General features: G+C 64.5%; 11 protein-coding genes across 11 annotated transcripts; 4 read left to right on the top strand and 7 right to left on the bottom strand.

Moving 5' to 3' along the window:
* Positions 1-245: 245 nt before the first annotated feature.
* On the bottom strand, positions 246-1,578 carry F751_2045 (Eukaryotic translation initiation factor 6-2; the record flags this gene model as incomplete). Its single annotated transcript, XM_011401613.1, has 4 exons — positions 246-397; positions 659-1,004; positions 1,237-1,366; positions 1,472-1,578. The coding sequence occupies 4 exons, from the start codon at positions 1,576-1,578 to the stop codon at positions 246-248; spliced, it is 735 nt and encodes a 244-aa protein (XP_011399915.1).
* Positions 1,579-1,926: 348 nt separating this feature from the next.
* F751_2044 (50S ribosomal protein L13) lies at positions 1,927-2,777 on the top strand (the record flags this gene model as incomplete). Its single annotated transcript, XM_011401612.1, has 3 exons — positions 1,927-1,950; positions 2,101-2,430; positions 2,571-2,777. 3 exons carry the CDS (start codon positions 1,927-1,929, stop codon positions 2,775-2,777), a joined length of 561 nt encoding a protein of 186 aa, XP_011399914.1.
* A 535-nt stretch (positions 2,778-3,312) lies between these two features.
* On the bottom strand, positions 3,313-4,749 carry F751_2043 (Translin-associated protein X-like protein; the record flags this gene model as incomplete). The annotated part of the gene is made up of 5 exons (XM_011401611.1): positions 3,313-3,432; positions 3,610-3,761; positions 3,946-4,060; positions 4,321-4,561; positions 4,739-4,749. 5 exons carry the CDS (start codon positions 4,747-4,749, stop codon positions 3,313-3,315), a joined length of 639 nt encoding a protein of 212 aa, XP_011399913.1.
* A 404-nt stretch (positions 4,750-5,153) lies between these two features.
* F751_2041 (HD domain-containing protein 2) lies at positions 5,154-6,249 on the top strand (the record flags this gene model as incomplete). The annotated part of the gene is made up of 5 exons (XM_011401609.1): positions 5,154-5,234; positions 5,349-5,470; positions 5,578-5,615; positions 5,751-5,941; positions 6,088-6,249. The coding sequence occupies 5 exons, from the start codon at positions 5,154-5,156 to the stop codon at positions 6,247-6,249; spliced, it is 594 nt and encodes a 197-aa protein (XP_011399911.1).
* Positions 5,383-5,841, bottom strand: F751_2042 (hypothetical protein; the record flags this gene model as incomplete). The annotated part of the gene is made up of 1 exon (XM_011401610.1): positions 5,383-5,841. The coding sequence occupies one exon, from the start codon at positions 5,839-5,841 to the stop codon at positions 5,383-5,385; it is 459 nt and encodes a 152-aa protein (XP_011399912.1).
* Positions 6,250-6,780, bottom strand: F751_2040 (hypothetical protein; the record flags this gene model as incomplete). The annotated part of the gene is made up of 1 exon (XM_011401608.1): positions 6,250-6,780. One exon carries the CDS (start codon positions 6,778-6,780, stop codon positions 6,250-6,252), a length of 531 nt encoding a protein of 176 aa, XP_011399910.1.
* Positions 6,781-7,031: 251 nt separating this feature from the next.
* On the bottom strand, positions 7,032-7,913 carry F751_2039 (AP-4 complex subunit sigma; the record flags this gene model as incomplete). The annotated part of the gene is made up of 4 exons (XM_011401607.1): positions 7,032-7,136; positions 7,269-7,370; positions 7,521-7,607; positions 7,770-7,913. The coding sequence occupies 4 exons, from the start codon at positions 7,911-7,913 to the stop codon at positions 7,032-7,034; spliced, it is 438 nt and encodes a 145-aa protein (XP_011399909.1).
* A 365-nt stretch (positions 7,914-8,278) lies between these two features.
* F751_2038 (Histone deacetylase HDT1) lies at positions 8,279-9,592 on the top strand (the record flags this gene model as incomplete). Its single annotated transcript, XM_011401606.1, has 4 exons — positions 8,279-8,324; positions 8,479-8,607; positions 8,784-8,960; positions 9,411-9,592. The coding sequence occupies 4 exons, from the start codon at positions 8,279-8,281 to the stop codon at positions 9,590-9,592; spliced, it is 534 nt and encodes a 177-aa protein (XP_011399908.1).
* A 447-nt stretch (positions 9,593-10,039) lies between these two features.
* On the bottom strand, positions 10,040-12,822 carry F751_2037 (hypothetical protein; the record flags this gene model as incomplete). The annotated part of the gene is made up of 6 exons (XM_011401605.1): positions 10,040-10,159; positions 10,773-11,020; positions 11,286-11,508; positions 11,846-12,007; positions 12,131-12,509; positions 12,767-12,822. 6 exons carry the CDS (start codon positions 12,820-12,822, stop codon positions 10,040-10,042), a joined length of 1,188 nt encoding a protein of 395 aa, XP_011399907.1.
* Positions 12,823-13,399: 577 nt separating this feature from the next.
* On the top strand, positions 13,400-15,991 carry F751_2036 (TRNA-splicing ligase RtcB-like protein; the record flags this gene model as incomplete). The annotated part of the gene is made up of 6 exons (XM_011401604.1): positions 13,400-13,447; positions 13,616-13,834; positions 14,058-14,179; positions 14,344-15,052; positions 15,308-15,624; positions 15,862-15,991. 6 exons carry the CDS (start codon positions 13,400-13,402, stop codon positions 15,989-15,991), a joined length of 1,545 nt encoding a protein of 514 aa, XP_011399906.1.
* Positions 15,992-16,261: 270 nt separating this feature from the next.
* Positions 16,262-17,303, bottom strand: F751_2035 (hypothetical protein; the record flags this gene model as incomplete). Its single annotated transcript, XM_011401603.1, has 3 exons — positions 16,262-16,360; positions 16,472-17,150; positions 17,275-17,303. The coding sequence occupies 3 exons, from the start codon at positions 17,301-17,303 to the stop codon at positions 16,262-16,264; spliced, it is 807 nt and encodes a 268-aa protein (XP_011399905.1).
* Between the last annotated feature and the right edge of the window lie 31 nt (positions 17,304-17,334).

Below are 17,334 nucleotides of genomic sequence, written 5' to 3'. Positions count from 1 at the left end.
GGCCATGGCATGTGCAGGGTTTTATGTCGAGGCGTTCAGCATGCGGATCGGAGCCCGGGGAGCGCCAGAGAGGGTCAGAGTCTGCACATCCACTGCCGCACAGGATGCAGCGACCAGGAGGTGATGTTTCTGCCACCATGCAGCCTGTGTGGGCAGGCATGCCCAGAGCACCCTGTGCAGGACACAGGGGGAAGGCCTCGAGGCCCTGTCAGAGCGGCGCTGGCCAGCCAGGGGAGCACGCCCCCTCAGACCATGCTGTCGATGAGTGAGGCCCTCATCTCGTTCACAATCTGGGAGGGGTTGCTCGTCCGCAGCTTCAGCACAGACTCGATCACGGAGAGCTCTGTTGTTGTTGTGTCCAGGCCGCAGAAGGCGCTCCAGTCGTTGCACACCAGGCCTTGGAAGGGGAGGGGGGCAAGGAAAGTGAGGAAGCGCGTCCAAGGGTGCAGCACGCCGCCGCACCTGATGCCATGCTTGAGAGTGCCTCGCTGTGTGTCCACCGATGATGCCCATGCGTCCAGCGCCGGGCCTGATCACAGAATGCACGAGGCCCCACCCTGCGCCTCTCCCTCCCCTTTTCCGGGCCTGCTCCCGCCACCCTGATTGTCTGGGTGTCTGTACTTGGGACCCCCTCCAAACCGACACAGAGCCAGCTCACCCGCGCCGACGACATCGCTGCCGCGGTTGACGGTCCCCGCCACCAGCGGGACCTGGAGGAGGGAGGACAGCTCGTCCAGGTCCTCCACGGTCGTCCCGGGAGCCACCACGCCCCCCTGATTCGTGAAGGCCGCGTAGGAGCCCACGAGCGTGTTCCCCGCCACCGTCTGGCGGAACACCTCCAGGCCCAGCACGTCGGCCACGATCTCCTCGGTCTCGCGGTCGATGTCTGGGTGGATGAGGCCGACATAGTCGTTGCAGGCGATGACGTTGCCCAGCGCAGACAGCCGCTCGTCGATGCGCTGCACCACCACCTCGTCGGGCAGCGAGTTCCGAATGTGCATCAGCTCTGCGGCGGGGTGTCTGCATGGGGATGGTGGGAGCGGGGAGCGGGGGGCGGGTGCTGGGAGGCCGGGGAGGGCAGTGGTCGCAGCAAGGGCACAGATGCCAGGGACAGCCTGGTCGTCAGGCAATGGAGCAGATCACCAAGAGCCCAAACTCCCCGCAAAGGCTGCAGCCGTCAGAGCCCCAGCCCCACCCGGCACGTCCAGCAAGGCTCGAAGCACCCCCCCCCCCTACCTGGTCTGTTGTGGTGTTTGGCAGCAGGAGGCCGTTCTTGTTGCCCACGGACATGCGTCCCACCAGGCGGGTACCTGCCAGGGAGGTCTTGATCACTGGTATGTGGTCCGCCAGCTCCGCCTCGAACACACTGCGTGAGGGGGAGCCAAGGGGAAGGGGAATGGGAGCTGGAAACCTGCAGGTCAGTGAGACCAAGTCCCGCCCCTGGAGCACGTCTGCCTCCGCATGCATGCACCTGTAGAAGTTCTCTGCTGCGCCCAGCGCCACCAGGCAGTAGGCGTTTGTGAGGCGGGCGAACACGCCAACATCATTGCTGTTCTCGAACTGCGCGCGAGTCGCCATGCTTCCGGAGGTGAGACTGGTGTCCTGCAGCAGGTGACCCTCCACTTCGTATACCTTGTGTCGATGAGATGAAATTCGAAGAAGTACAGTGTTGCCATGGCCTGTCCCACCTCACGTCTTAGGACGGTCTCCTAATGCTGCGCCACATCCCTGTCGCGCCTGCGGCGCCTGCGGGGAGAGGCCGAGCTCAGGGATGCTCGCGCAGTAGGACACACTGCTGGCCGCGGACGTCCAGGCTGTCAATGCATCCAAACTTAGACTGTGAGAGATAATTCAGGGAGTGGCATCCACTCGGGGTGTGGAGACTTCCCTTGGCGTGAGCTCAGGCTTGGCCACGCCACGTCCGTCATGGCAGGGCGCCCAGTCCTGCGGGTAAGCGCCTGGTCCTGGGATTGCGTGGGGCGAAGTTGCTTGCAGCACCTCTGATTGTTGCACCTTGTGAGGAGGGGGTGACCAGCGTTGCGGAATAAGATCAGGGCCTCCCTCAGCCTCGCCGTCCTACCCCTCACCCACCCCTCGCAGGGCCTCGTGACGGAGGGCCTCCGATTCCGCGTGGTGGACGCCAAGGGCCAGGTAGTGGGGCGCCTGGCCAGCCAGATCGCCAAGGTGCTGACGGGCAAGGACAAGCCCACCTACCTGCCCCATGTGGACGGCGGTGACGCGGTGGTGGTGGTCAACGCTGCGCAGGTGGACTTCACGGGGCGCAAGTGGGACCAGAAGCTGTATCGGTGGCACACTGGCTACCCCGGCGGGCTCAAGGAGCGCACGGCGCGGGACCAGCTGGCGAGGGAGCCGGAGGCTGTGCTGCAGAAGGCGGTCATGGGCATGCTGCCCAAGAACAACATGCGCAGGGTGGGTGTATTTGACGGGGGGCCAAGTAGCGGGTGCCTGGCATTCTCAGGCTGTCGCGGGAGCCTGTGAATACCTTTTTGCCCACGCATGCATGTAACACACGGCGTCTTACGTTCTACACCCCTCAACCTTCCAAACAGGCCATGGCGCGCAAGCTGCGCATCTTTGCCGGGCCTGAGCATGGCCTGGAGGGCAAGGTGGAGCTGGTCCCCTTGGACATGCCACCCCGCGCCCTTCGGGTGAAGGGCCCCGTGCTGGAGCTGGAGGAGGGCTTTGAGCCCTTCAACCCCGAGGCGTATTACAAGCGATTCGGCCATCGCCTCGCCGCGGCAAAGGCCGGGCAATGAGGATGGTGCAACGCGCCCCTGGGGCATCCAGCGGGCGGATGGAGAGCAGGCAGGCTGGTGGCGTGCCTTCAGCGGTGGGAGATCCAGGGCGGGGTTCCTCGCACCGCAGGCACCCAGTGCTCTCCACGAGCGCAGCGCCAGACCCTGGCGCTGGCTGCACGAGCCTTGAGTGCCTCCCCTGGCCAAGGATCAGAACCCGTCGCCATCCCTGACGCTGCATACCCTCCCCTCCTCCACCTCTTCTCTCGAGGCGCTGAGGTTGTCATGCGCGCCCCTGCCCAACTTCCTTGATGCTATGTCTCCTTGCTTCTCACTCCTTTTCAAAGAATGGGTTCCCTGCTTCTCAGTGCCGATATGCGGTGACAGGTTGTGGAGGGGAGCAATGCTCACCAAACAGGTTGGAGGGGAGCAATACTCACCAAACAGGTTGGAGGGGCGCACAGAAGGGCTGCCCACCCCCCAGCCATACCTGGTAGACGGGACGCAAGTGCCAGGCTATCTCCCGCCCCATCCTTCGCCATCTGCTCCTTGGCAGTCACTCGTCCTGCATCGCACCATCGGCCTGGGGCTCGGGGATGTCCTCGGGCTTGCTGGTCAGTCCTGCCGCCGTCAGGGACAGCTCGTACAGGGTGTTCTCCAGCTTGCGCAGGCAATACTGGCAGGTGGGGGGCGGAAGAGGTGGGTCAAAGTGGGGTGGAGGTGAGCTGGCACACATGTCAGGCTTGTGTCCTGGAGGCTGCAAGAGGCACCCTGCCAGCAGACACAGCATGGCTGGAAGGAGGTTGTCCAGGTGTACTATACACCCAGGCATTCACGCTTCCCCCCCCCTCACCTTGAGGGCATCGTATTTCTTCCGCAGAGACCCATTGCGCAGGTCGAACTGGATGAAGGCGAAGAAGATGGACTCCACCAGGTCCTTGGCCTGCTGCACTGCCACCACATCTCGCTTCGTCGCCCTCAGGATGGCGTAGCGGTTTAGCTCGCCTGGGTGGTGGAGTGGGTGTGAGGGAGTCGGTGCGCTGCCAGGGCAGATGCAGGCGGGGCAGGACCCTGCGAGGCTCGCACCGGGCGGAGGGTGTGTCCCGAGGGTCCAAGCTGACAGCACGAAGCTGGCAGTGCTGCTGCTGAACGCCCGGCACTAGCACACACCCCACACCCCGCTCTCAACCTGTGAAGTCGAGCACGCCACCCAGGTACTCCTCTGTTTCCACGTACTGCACGGAGGAGCTGGGGGGAAGCCGACCTTCCTCCAGGTAACCCTTGAACACCACTGCCTCTGCGTACTGGGGTGAGAGGGAGGGGGAGCTTGAGATGCAGGGGCTGCTGGGCTGCTCGCTCCGGGGCAGGAGGTTGGGCTGCTGAAGTCATTTTTGGGTCACAAGGCCCTTTGGTATTTCCATCCTCTGCCCAGACAGAGGGAAATGAACAGAATCAGGCATTTACCAGCACAGGGCAATACAGGGCATGGTACCCACAATCCCTGCTGGCTGTCAAAAGTGCGCGCCAACAGAGCGACGAAGTGTCTCAAAAGTATGTCGCGCACCTCCTCCATCGCGTTGGAAAACGACCCGTAGCGCAGTCCCGGGCTCTCCTTTATCACGGGGAGCAGCTCCTCGGCCGCCTTCTCTGCCTGCTGCAACCGCGCCGCCGCCTGATCATTCTCGCCACGATGCAGGCTGAAGATCGCCTGTTTGGCCGCCTTTTGGATGTCGCGGCTGCGCTTGATCACGCGCTCCCGCTGCTCATCATACCCCCTAATCTGCTTCTCCAGAGCCTCGAAGTCACTTCAGCCGTAGTAGAGGGAGGGGACATCCGTGGTGTGGGTACAGTGCTGCATGGACCTGAACATGGTGTCCAACCATGGCAATCACATCTGGTTTGGGTGTGCTGCACGCCTGGCTGGGCACAGCACCGCAATGGCGTGCATCGCGGCGTGAGCAACTCATTGCAAAACGACTTACACGAGGTCCATGAGGCTTGATTGTTTGCGGGGGACACCCTCGGCCATCGTGCTCCTGCGCTCTTGTATGGAGCGCGGCCGACGTTGTTGAAATGTGCAGATGGCAGGCGGGGGTCCAATGCTGCTTCTACTCTGTGGAATACGATGCTGCATACGATGGTGTATACTGCAGCGCGCTATTCTCGATATCAGGCACTGCCATTGGTGTTCCTCATGTTGCTCTCGTACTCGATGAGCCCGCGGCGCGCAGCAGCATGCCTCCTGTAGCTCTAAACATGCATGTGCATTGGCTCAACCCGGCTCTTCAAGGTCGCATCACTCTCTTCATCCATAGACAGAAGAAAGTCACGAATACTCAGTTCAGGAAGAACTCAACGCTGCATAGGTCTGCCTTCCAACGTGGAAGTGATCGAGCAATGTTTGACGGCGAAGCCTCGACGCCGGGTCCTAGCCCCCGCAATGCCATAGATTTTCTCACCGTGGTGCAGCAATTAAAGGTACCAGCACAGGGCGGTTGCTTGAGCTTCGACGGCGAGAGTTTCTGTCCATACCTCTGCACACACATGTCCACAAGCACACCGCCGCATCTTCCCCCCTGCGGCATTGCCCAGCTCACCAAGCGAACAGGATGGGTCAAGCGGGGCGTCAAGGGCCCAGAAAGCATCGCGGATCACATGTACAGGATGGGGGTAATGTCCCTCCTCCTCTCTGGAACAGGGTATGACTACAACAGGTATGGTCTTGAAGAAGATGGGATGCATCATGTTGGCAGAGCGGTGCCCTCAGCATGGCATCCCAGTAAAACCTCACACAAGCAGCCACCAATCCCCTGATGCACAGGTGCATGAGACTCGCACTGGTGCACGACATCGCTGAGAGTGAGTTCTGCTCTGCGTTCAATGACAGGTGTATTGGTGGGGTTGCTATGGAGAAGTACGCTGCGTCGCCAGGGACATCTCTCTGCTGCTCAGGGGACCAGATCGTGGTCCGAATGGCCAATGCCCCCTCTGCAGGCCTGGTGGGAGACATCACACCAACCTGCGGCGTTTCTGATGAGGAGAAGCACGCTTTAGAAAGTGCTGGTATCCAGAAACTCAAGGCCATGCTCGGGGGAGGGCCGGCGGCTGACGAGATGGAGGAGCTGTGGAGGGAGTACGAGGCAGGGGAGTCCACCGAGGCCGCGTTGGTCAAGGACTTTGACAAGGTGCGGGGCCTGTCACGGATCGTGACACTACACTGGCTCGATCTGACTGGGCGGGGCCCCTGTCACTGTGGCGCTCCAGGCTTTGACACCAAAGTCTTTCGAGCACCTTCTGCCGCCCACCCACCCACCCACATTCCTCGTCGCAGTTGGAGATGATCCTGCAGGCGCAAGAGTACGAGGCAGGGCAGGGCATGGTCCTCCAGGAGTTCTTCGACTCCACCGCCGGCAAGTGGCGGACCGGCCTGGGCCGGACCTGGGCGGCGGAGATCGCGTCCCGCCGGCCGGGTGCCGCCGCTCAGGAAGATTAGTCATGCCCCAAAGTCGTAGGCTTCCAGGAGCTCCCAAGGCCCGCCCTTGTAAATGTGCAGCTCCAACCCCTGGACGGTCAGGGTGTGGGGCTGCCAGGTGCCCCGCAGCTCGTCGAACAGGCCCCGCGCCTCCTCGGGGGACACCTTGTTCTGGATGGTGATGTGGGCGCGATGGCCCTGGCGGTCCTGGGGAGTGAGCCACGGCTTCCACTGCCCGGCCAGCCTGGCGCGCAGGGAGTCCAGGGGCTTGGAGGGGGTGCGCAGGGCCACGCCCTTGCCCAGGAAGACGGGCTCCAGCACGGGGATCACCATGGGGGAGCTGGTGGAGCAGGCAAAGGCCACGTCCCGGCGCACCGCCGCCTCCTGCCTCCGATCCAGCTTGTGGAACAAGGTCAGGTGGGCATCCAGGTAGTTTCTCTCGGCAGGGAAGTACTTAGTTCGCAGGCCGGTGAACAGGGCCCGGGAGGCGGGGTCGAGCTTGGCCGTCAGCAGCAGGGGTTCCATGTCGTCGACGTCACTCGCCTGTGCCATGCGAGGTCTTGGGATGCAGTCATGTGCGGAATATGCGACAGGATGTTGATGTCGCATGAAGACCTGCCTCATCCCTCCCTCTGATAGGGGCGTGTGTGAGGTGACGAACGCCTCTCCGGCACATGGGCGGAACTCCGGGGTGCCTCTCATCAACCTCTTGGGGCATCCTCTCGGAGTGCCATCATGACATTACAAGGTATCAGTAGAAGGAATGGCACACGATTACATAAAACTAAACAAGATCGCCAACCTCACGTCGTTGCCTTCTCGAGGAGGTGCACGGGCGCCAGCACATTCGATCTGTTGGTCTCCACAATGCACCCATTCATGCACATCTCGTCTAGGATATAGTGCGCCTGGTCGCGTGTGGAGGAAAGGAGGGTAAGATGAGGGTCTGCAATGCAACCTCGTTGTATGCAGCGAGGGGTTTCGCACTCAAGCCACATTACTAATGGACGCGCCTACCATTGACACAAGAGGCAACTCACCGTTTCCAAGCTATACATGATGTCCAGTTCGCACACATTACTAAACCACTTGTCCAGGGTCTCCACCACGCAGTGGATGAACTCAAGGATGCCCAGCTCATTCTGCAAGGAGCATTGCCATAACTAAGATGTGTGAGCGGAGGCCAAGGTCAGGTCAAGCCAGGGAGCCAGGGCTATGCCAGGAAGGCCAACTCCCCCAGCAGATACGCATGCTGACTCGATCTCCAGGCAGCCCGGCCCTGCGGTCCCCACCTCCTCGTTGTCGACGCCAACAAGGAAGAAGAGTGACGCATATCTTCGGTACACAACCTTGTAGTTGTCATGATATACAATGTTGCACTGCAGGAGAGAAGGAAGCCAGGGTTACTACACGACTCATGCAGTGACGTCACAATCATCAGGAAGAGAGTACCCTTTCTTGACGCGATGAGAACGCCTGCAATCCTCTTAGCTGGGCCTCCCCGTCAACCTGCAGCCCTTCCACCCTGCGGCACCTCGCACCTGCTTGTCGGAGCGGACGAGACACTTTCGCACGATCTCGGCTTCCAACGCACACCTATCCTCTGTGCCCAACATATTCTCAGTGTACTTAGCGAGGCGCGTCTGGCCCTGTTTGTTGACTAGGAGGATGAACTTGATCGTCATCGTCACGCCAGGGGCCGGGCCGACCCCTTACTAAGACATCCGTACGCTTACACTCGCAGGAGGATAGTGAATCTGATTGTATCTTCCACAAGGGATGGAATAGGTGAGGTCGGACCAGCGAGTGTGGGTCTATGGCATCGAGCTCGCGCCCTATGGTAGTAGTTCCCGCGCGCTGCACATTGCGCCCCCTTGATTCGCATCGGCACCGACGGTCCTGCACCAGCATCCCAGTCCATAAACGAGCGATCTTGGCGTATGTCATTAAATTTGCATATAGAGGTTTCGTCTCCAAGCAGTCCTGCACGGGAGAACTACACACATTGCAGTCGGTATCTTACCCACCAGACAACCCAGCGCAAAGGGCCATGGTGGAGCCCGTGTGCAGATTCTTCGGCGTGGAGATTCCTGCAGGTATTTTTGGGGCTGCATAACGTATGGTAGGCGGCCGTCAGCACGCATGCCGACGGGTGTTGTTGGGGGGGTGATTGCCCTGAGGCACAGCAGCCGGCCTCGCGGCGATGTGGTCTCTGCTCCCGCCCACCTGCCTCCCCGTTGCCCGTACCAGGCAAGGAGGTGCAGATCGTCGCGGCCGTGGATGCTGACATGGAGGGCTACGAGGTCGTGCACGTGACCCAGATTGCACTGGGCGCCGAGCCTGACAAGGGACCCCACACCATCTTCATCAGCACTGAGGGTGAGATGGTCAAGAGGCGGGTGGGTTGTCATCCATGTGCCTGACTTATCGAGCACGAGCAGGCGTGGGGTTGTTCCCCCTTCCAGCTGTGCTAGCCACCGCATGCATGCCAGCCATCAATCCAAGCGCACCACAAGATGGTCCTGCCCTCTTTCCCCATGTCCCCCGCTTCCCAGAGTACAAGGCAGCCGTGGGCACCCTGGATGCGGTGCACCATCCCCACATTGGCGTCGACTACACTGTGAGCCTGGAGGGCATCACGCTGAGCCACACGGGGCGCTCCTCCGTCTTTGTCTCCGGCTACAAGACCATCGCGTCCTTCATGAGCGATGACGACGACGACGAGCATGGCGGTCGGGGCTCCTCCTCCGACGAGGACAGCGAGGACTTCGACAGCGAGGATCAGGATGCGCCCGCGGGCGTGCCCCTCCGCCCGCGCCCGGCCGGCACCTTGGAGAGCAGCGATGAGGAGCGGCTGGGCGAGGGCAGCGACGGCGACGACAGCGACCTTGGCAGCTTGCTGGACGAGGATGACGAGGAGGAGGAGGAGGAGGACGACGACGACGACGATGAGGAGGACGATAGTGAGGAGGACGTCCCCGCGCCCCGCGCGTCGGGCAAGCAGGTGCGCGCCCGCCCCGCGGAGCAGGAGGCCGCCCCCGCGTCGGCGAAGAAGGCCAAGGTGGCCGCCGCCGCCACGCCGGCCCCCGTCTCGGCGAAGAAGGTGAAGACCGCAGCAACGCCGGCCGCCGCCGCGCCTGCGCCCGCGGCGGCGTCACCGCACTCGCCCTCGCCGGCTGCAGTGGCTGAGTACGTCGCCGCGCTGAAGGCCGTGCTGCAGGCTCAGGGCCCGCAGCGGGTGTCGGCGCTGGGCGCGCTGGTCAAGCGCCCACCCCAGGTGCCCAAGCTCAAGTCGACGGTGGGCGCCAACCCCGCCATCTTCCTGCACGACCTCGTCACCGACATCGTGTCCCTCGTGGAGTGAGGAGGGGAGTGGGAGATGGCGGCGAGTGGGGGTGGCGAGCGTCGGGCTGGCTGCCTCGAGCCTGGGTTGGCCGGAGCCACAGAAAAAGGGGCGCTGCACTCGGTCTTCCTGATGATGGTCGCTGCGGTCATGCTGCCTGCGGCTGGAGGCGCTGCGCCCCTCTTCACTGTCGGGACATCAGAGCATGCTGGCGCTTCTGGCCGCTGTGAAGCACATTCTCCCCCGTGAAAGCGCATCTCACCCTCCCCGTCCCCTCATCACGCTGCTCCTCTCTGTGCTGCCTTTGACGCATACGCCAAGAACCAGACAAGGGAAGGGGAGCAAGGTTCCAGAACACATTGGGGGCTGGTGGGGAGGCATTGCATGAAGTCTCAGGCCCGGCATGGGAAGGCGGGCTCGTTGTGACATGCAAGCCTTCCCGCCGTCGCCCGGCCCGCTAGGCACCCACTACTCCATGAGCTGGACCTGCCAGGCCTGGTCGTCGTCGAAGAGGGAGAGGTGCAGGCTGCCGTCCAGCCCCCCCAGGTCCACCGTCAGCAGGCCCTCGCGCGGCAGCGAGCCCAGCACCTGCGCCTCCCGCCACTCGGCGCCCGCGCGCCGCACCAGCGCGCGCCGGCCCACGGCCGAGTCGCCCAGCTCCAGCGCGGCGCGCAGACCCCGGCTGCGCTCGCTGGACTGGCCCACTGCCCAGCGCCTCGCGCATCAGCGCGCTGGAGCGCGCGCTGGAGCCGGCGGGCTGCATGAGCCACCCGGGACTGTCGCGCCCGCCCTCGGCGCCGCCGCCGGGCGCAGCGCCGGCCGGGGGCGGGGCGTGGGGCGCCGCGGGGCCAGTGCCCAGCAGGCCTGAGAAGCCGCTGGAGAGGGGGGAGGCGGCGGGGCCCAGGAAGGGGCTGGCGTGGACGGGGGCGCCGGGGCGCGCGGCGTCGCGCGAGCGCGGCGCGCCCGGCGCCGTCAGGTCCACGCCGTAGGCCTTGGGCGGGGGGGGGACTGGCACCAACGTGGAGACGCCTGGCGCGGGTACCATGGCACCCTGCAGGGACGTCCCCACCCCCACCGAGGGCGCCTTGAGGGGGGACATGGGCGGCGGCGCGGTGGCGGGGGAGGGCGGGGCCGCGGCCACGGCCGCCGGCCCCGCGCCAGCGAAGCTGGCGCCCGTGAAGCTGCCGGCGCTGGGCCTGACGGCGCCCGGCTCCGCCTCCTCATCGCTCCCCTGCCTCGCCCGCTTCTGTGCGCCGGCCTGGGTGCCCGGCGCCGAGGGCGGCTCCACCCAGGCCACCTCCCCCGCGGCCACCAGCTTGGCCAGGTCGATGCTCTCCTCGTCCCCCGTCTCGTAGAAAAGCACCACGGAGCGGCGCGGCACGTCCACGGCGCGGACCACCGCCGGCCACCACAGGTTGTCGTCCGGCCAGTGCAGTTGAACGGTGCGCCCTGCGGTGGGTTAAGAAGGGGGGGGGGTTCGGGAATGTGGCAGGGGAGGAGACAGCGGAGGGAGGAGGGGACTGCCACGCTGCGCTCCTGTGCTCAAGGCTGCTTGCTGGAATGCAGGGCAGCCACCCAGCAGGCGAGCCCCTTTAGACCGGTCCCGCCCAGGCCGGGAACCCCTTCAAAGACCTCCCACAACTCAAAAGCAAAAGCTGGCACTCCAGGCCAAGGCATGCAGACTCCCAGACCCCATGACAAGAGAGCACCGCACCGGTCAGGGCGGGGGTGATGTCCTTGAGCTTCAGGCGCCAGCTCTTGGGGGGGGTGCGCCGGCTGGGGCCCCGGAATTTGTAGCCGGGGGGAAAGAGGGAGGCGTCCACGCCCACAGGCACAGGCCCCGCATCCCCGGCAGGCGCCGCCGCGAGAGAGTCGCCGTACTGGGGAGCGGCGCGGCCGCCGGTCTCCGAGCGCTCGCGCGGGGATGCCTGCAGGTACTGAGCGTGTAATTGGAGGAGGGGTGAGCGACGGGGAAGGAGTCGAGGTGATACACAAGGTTGTGCAGGAAGCCAAGACCATCGCTCTGAGACGGGCCGGTCATCGCGTTGGAACAGGCGAGGCCCGGGACATCGCGATGTGGCACCATGCGCTCAAACTGTCGTCAAGACGCTACCCTGCGTCCCGGCCTCCAGTCCTGCCTAAGGCGCCCGACGTGGCCCCAAGCTGCTGCCTGCAGCCTGATGCAGTCGCATGGAGTCCCACCCCTGCCTTCCCATGCGCCATGAAACCAGAGCCCAACGGTGCGCCCATTTCCCCAGAGGCAACCCTGCTCACCGCCGGGTAGTTGGCGGTGAGGGTCGTGTCCGCAGAGGAGAACTGTGTCTGGTTCAGCCCCGCTGAGGCCAGCGGCGTGTTCTCCTGCGAGGCCAGCCCGCCGTTGAAGCGCGGCGAGCCTGGGCCGCTGCTCTGCACCCCGCTCAGGCTAGGGGCGCAGTCCTCGGAGGCGTACCGGCCGAGGGCCGGGGACGAGGGCGAGGCGCCCCCCGCCACGGCCGCTGCGGCGGCGCGCGTAGCCTGGGCGGCGGCGGCCGCCGCGGCCGCCGCCTCCACCGCACACACGTCGAGCTTGGGGAAGGCGCCCGGCATCTCGCCCTGCCCCAGGCCGGGCGGGGGCTCGAAGTCCAGCCCCGCGGCGGCCGCCAGCTTGGCGGCACGCTGCGCCGCGCTGCGGACCTTGGCCAGCGCCTTGGCGTGCGCGGCAGCGGCAGCGGCCTCGCCGGGCAGGGCCTCGGGGCGGGCGGGGACCAGCCGGCGCTCCAGCGTGGTCCGCCGGATGAGGCGGGGCAGGGGGATGTCCACCCAGTCCTCCTCCCCGCGCGCTGCCGCGGGCCGGCGCCACATGCCCCACAGCTCCCGGGCGCGGCGCATGGCCTCCGCCCCGGCCTGCAGGCTGCGCAGGGGGGCGGGGAAGCCGCGCGGGTCGGTACTGATCTCCAGCCTGAAAGGGGTTTGCGGGCGGGGGAGGGTGTGCGGAGGGAGTGAATATTGAAGCACGGCAAGGTGCAGGACAGGTGTTGTTGTGAGGTGGCCGATGCATCACATTCGTTGGAGGAGAGGTTTGCATTCGCATGGGTGGCAGGCCCTTGCGAGCACCGTCTCCATGTCTCAAAAGGAAGTGAGAACCCGAGTCGCAGTCCCACGCTCTCGGATTGGACCCTTGCTGTACTGCCGAAAAGCCCGTACCCCCCAACCCACCCGTCCGCAGTATGGGCCAGATGAAACAGTCCCGGGGGTGGAGGGTCCACGCGCATGCTGAAGTAGGTGCCGTGTAGATTATGACAGCTGGAAACCGCACTCCCCCAGCGTATGTCACGGGGGGCCTGCTCGAGGAGGAGGAGCGGAGCGGAGCTACACGCCAACAGCACCGGCTTAGGGGTGCAGAGTCGACGTCAGGTAGATACGCATCGTTCGATTTGACATTTGAGCTTGGTGTAGGTAGTCACGACGAGTTATCCTGGGCAACAGTGGGAAGCGCAGGGCTTCCGGCATGTTTTTGAAGGCTCCCTGCCCTCCAGGTCGTTTGAGCGCGCGCGCGCCAGCACAGAGGATCGTGCGCATGCACGGTGACCCTTCGCAACCACGAAAACAATACTGGCCCGATAAGAGGATAAGATAAATATATTTACACGATACATTACATCGTGAGGCGCCGCTGGGAGGGGGCCCTGCTGACACGCGTAAAAGCTCGTAGTGCGGAACCTGCCCCGGGACCTCAGAAACTACGCAGGGAGTCTCGCGCACTGCAGATGCTTGTCGGTCTCTGGCACATGTAGACTTTGGATTCTCCCAACTCATATCCCTGGTTGAGAGCCTCTTGCCTTCGTCGTCATGGTGAATGAGGGCGCGCCCTCCCCTACCCGCCGGACATATGAGGAGGTGGGGCCGACGAATGGTGTGCAGATCCTGGGTTGCACTGAATAGCACCACTGTGTGATGTCAAGCTATGAAATGTGCACCATGCAAGTCAGGGGGGCGCACTCGATCCCCTGGTTGGACCCTGAGCGGCTGCACACCCACTGCCCTCCCTCCCCTCCCCACTACCAGGAGTCGGCCTTCATCACCAAGCTCAGCCCCTACCATCACCGCATCGAGACGGGGTTCGTGCCCAACATGAGGGTTCCCGGCATCTTTTATGTGAACGGCGCACTGCGCAGCATCCTGGACGACGAGCTGCGGGCCTACTGCGATCGTGGCCCCGCCGGCGGCTTCCTGCCGGCCGTCAAGCAGATTGCCAACGTGGCAGCCCTCCCCGGCATTGTCAGGGTGAGGAGGGGTGGTTCTCAATTGCATGCCCCGTCCTGCGGGACTTTGGTTTCAGTTCTGCATTTTTGCCATGCCTGTTTCAATGGAATGTGGAGGCCGGGCGCGAATGGGATGCGTTGGGACCGCAGCAGCTTGTATGATCGCCCAACTGCCTTGACCTTGCTGGAAACCCAACTCCCTCCACCCATCCTCACCACCCTCTCTCATCCCTCGCCCCCTGCAGCACTCCATCGCCATGCCCGACGTGCACTCCGGCTATGGCTTCAGCATCGGCAACGTGGCCGCGTTTGACATGTCGGACCCGGAGGCCGTCGTCTCCCCTGGCGGCGTCGGCTTTGACATCAAGTGAGTTGTGTTGTCGGTGGAGGAAGGAAGGTTCTGGGGACTGCTGGAGATGGAATTGGACTGCGAGTGCGTGATTCATGGAAGCGATGGCATCATTAACACCCTCCCTGCCTCATCTCAGTATCACACACAACATCAGCCCCCACCAAAAACCCTAAATCCAGCTGCGGTGTGCGCCTGCTGCGCACCAACCTGCGCGAGGAGGACGTGCTGGGCGTGAAGGAGCAGCTGGCGCAGGCCCTGTTCGACCACATCCCCGTGGGCGTGGGTTCCCAGGGCATCATCCCCACCACCTCCCGCGACCTGGCGGGGGCGCTGGAGCTGGGCATGGACTGGAGCCTGCGTGAGGGCTACGCCTGGGCGGAGGACAAGGAGCACTGCGAGGAGGCAGGGCGCATGCTGGGCGCGGACCCGACCCGAGTGTCCCCCCGCGCCAAGAAGCGCGGCCTGCCCCAGATGGGCACGCTGGGCGCGGGCAACCACTACGCGGAGATCCAGGTGGTGGACGCCGTGTTCGACCGCGCGGCGGCGCGCAAGATGGGCATCGACGCCGTGGGCCAGGTCTGCGTCATGATCCACTCCGGGTCTCGCGGGTTGGGCCACCAGGTGGCCACCGACGCGCTGGTGGCCATGGAGCGCGCCATGGCGCGCGACGGCATCCCGGTCAACGACCGCCAGCTGGCCTGCGCGCGCATCGCCTCCCAGGAGGGCCAGGACTACCTGGCCGCCATGGCCTGCGCCGCCAACTTCGCCTGGGTCAACCGCTCCTCCATGACCTTCCTGTGCCGCCAGGCCTTTGCCAAGATGTTTGACGCCACGCCCGACGACCTGGACATGCACGTCGTCTATGACGTCTCCCACAACATCGCCAAGGTGATTGGGTGGGTGGTTATTGGGGGGAGGGGGGGAAAGCGGAAAAGCGGGACGGCGACGGATTCATATCGAGCCAGGGGCTCCCGAAGGTTCTGCCTCCCTCTCTCTTTCTCGCTGCAGCTGCCAGAATTGGTAGCTGCAGCTTCTGTAATCTACCTGGATTGGCCATCCAGTCGCTAATTCGCTGCTCTCCACCCCCCTCTCCATGCACCCCTGAATCTCCGAAACTATGAACTCCACACCCCATCCCTGTAGGTGGAGGAGCACATGGTGGACGGGCGGATGAAGAGCCTGCTGGTGCATCGCAAGGGGGCGACGCGCGCCTTCCCGCCCCACCACCCGCTCATCCCCGTGGACTACCAGCTGACGGGGCAGCCCGTGCTCATCGGCGGCACCATGGGCACCGCCAGCTACGTGCTGACGGGGACAGACAAGGGCATGGCCGAGACCTGGGGCAGCACCTGCCACGGCGCGGGTCGCGCGCGCAGCCGGAACGCCGCGCGCAACAAGCTGGACTACCAGCAGGTTCTGGATTCGCTGAAGACCAAGGGCATTGCCATCCGCGTGGCGAGGTGGGCGGTGTGTGGGGGGGGGTTGAGTGGGTTTGGTGGGAAATGGGGTGACTTGTGTGGCACTGTAGGCTCTAAGGGTGGTCAGGCACCTGGTGCTTGAGGGCCCCTCCCCCCCGCATAATCAGGACAGGGTGACGGCAAGATCCCATTAACATGTCACGGAGGGCATCTTGCCCTCATCCCCTGTCATCCTCTTCAACAGCCCTCACCCCCCCCCCCTTCAAACCCTCCCGGCAGCCCCAAGCTGGTGATGGAGGAGGCGCCGGACTCCTACAAGGATGTGGACGACGTGATCGAGACGTGCCATCAGGCAGGCATCTCCAAGAAGACGGTCAAGCTGAGGCCCATCGCCGTCATCAAGGGGTAGGACGGCGCGAAGAGCAACGATCAGTGTGATATGTGCTTGGTCAGTTGAAGATTCTGCTTGCGTCGCGCTTTTACCAGGGCACCCGCATGCCGCCCGCTCACTCTGGCAGGAAGAAACAGCATGCCAGATTGTTTGTGTACTCTCAAAGAGGCACCCAGGAACCATGCAGACCGGGTGCCCTGCCCGTGATCCACCTGTGAGGCGCGGTGTAATTGCCACATGTAGTCGTCGATGGGCATTGGTCAGCATGCATACTCGCCCCCTCGCGCGTCACTCGACCTCGCCCGCCGCGCCCCTTGTCGTCATCCTCAGCTGCGCAGCAAGGCCCCTGCCCTGCCGCCCCACGAGGATGTCCAGCTCGGCGAGCAGCTCCACCAGTGCCGCAGCGCTCCTCGCCTCCTCATCCGTTTCCTCCCCTCCGCCCTCCTCCTCTGTCTCCATCTCGCCGTCCCCGCCCCGCCCCGCCCCCTCTCTCGCAACCAGTGCATCCGAGACCATGGGCTGCAGTGCATAGAGCAGTATGCGCGAGGGCGCATAGCCCATCGCCAGGTGGCCCCGCAGGACGAGGAGCACGCTGCGCACGCTGGGGCGCGGCCCGTCGCCGACCCGCACCAGCGCCCTCCCCGCCGCGGCGAGCAGGGGCGGCACCGCCACGGAATCGTGCCGCAGGCGGGCCAGCGCTGCAACGATGACCGCGGCGTGGCTGGGGTCGAGGGCGCGTTCCCTGGCCTGGCGGCAGGCGAGCCCCGCCACGGCGTCGAGTGCGGGGGCCAGCTCGGCAGCCAGAACCCTACCCCACCCGGCACGCGACCTGCCGCCCAGGTAGGCGGCCAGCGCGTCCAGGGTCTCCGCCGCCTCCTTCAAGCCGGCGGCGTCGGGCGCCTGAGCGCGGTCGGCGCAGCGGCGGCGCAGCAGGGTGCAGCATGCGGCCGCCAGCTCGTCGGCCTCGGGAGATCGCGCTGCCAAAGCCGCGACGTTGCGCAGGCACAGCGCGGCGTAGCACCAAAATGTGCACAGCGCCAAAGTGTCTGGCCCAGGCGGTATCCCGGAGGAAGAGTTGTGGCTTTGGAAATGGGACTGCGCTTCTCGCAAGAGCAGGCGCGTCGCAGGGAGTGGGTCGATGGGAAGTAGGTTGGAGGAGTGTGTTGTCAGGCCATGCCTGCCATACGGAGGGAAGCAGGGGTCATTAGCAATTTGTTTGGTGTCAGTCAAAGGTGGGTGATACAGCACACCCATGCACCAGTTCCACCCACGAGGCCAACATGCCCACAACCCCACCTCACCGTCCACTGGCGGCCTGCAGCAAGCTCATCTCTCTGTGCAGAGCCTGTAAGCCCTCTTGA

This window comes from Auxenochlorella protothecoides (assembly GCF_000733215.1).
Source record: "Auxenochlorella protothecoides strain 0710 unplaced genomic scaffold scaffold19, whole genome shotgun sequence".
NCBI classification, from domain to species: domain Eukaryota; kingdom Viridiplantae; phylum Chlorophyta; class Trebouxiophyceae; order Chlorellales; family Chlorellaceae; genus Auxenochlorella; species Auxenochlorella protothecoides.
Note: the sequence above shows the minus strand (reverse complement) of the source record. Positions and strands in the feature narration are given on the sequence as shown.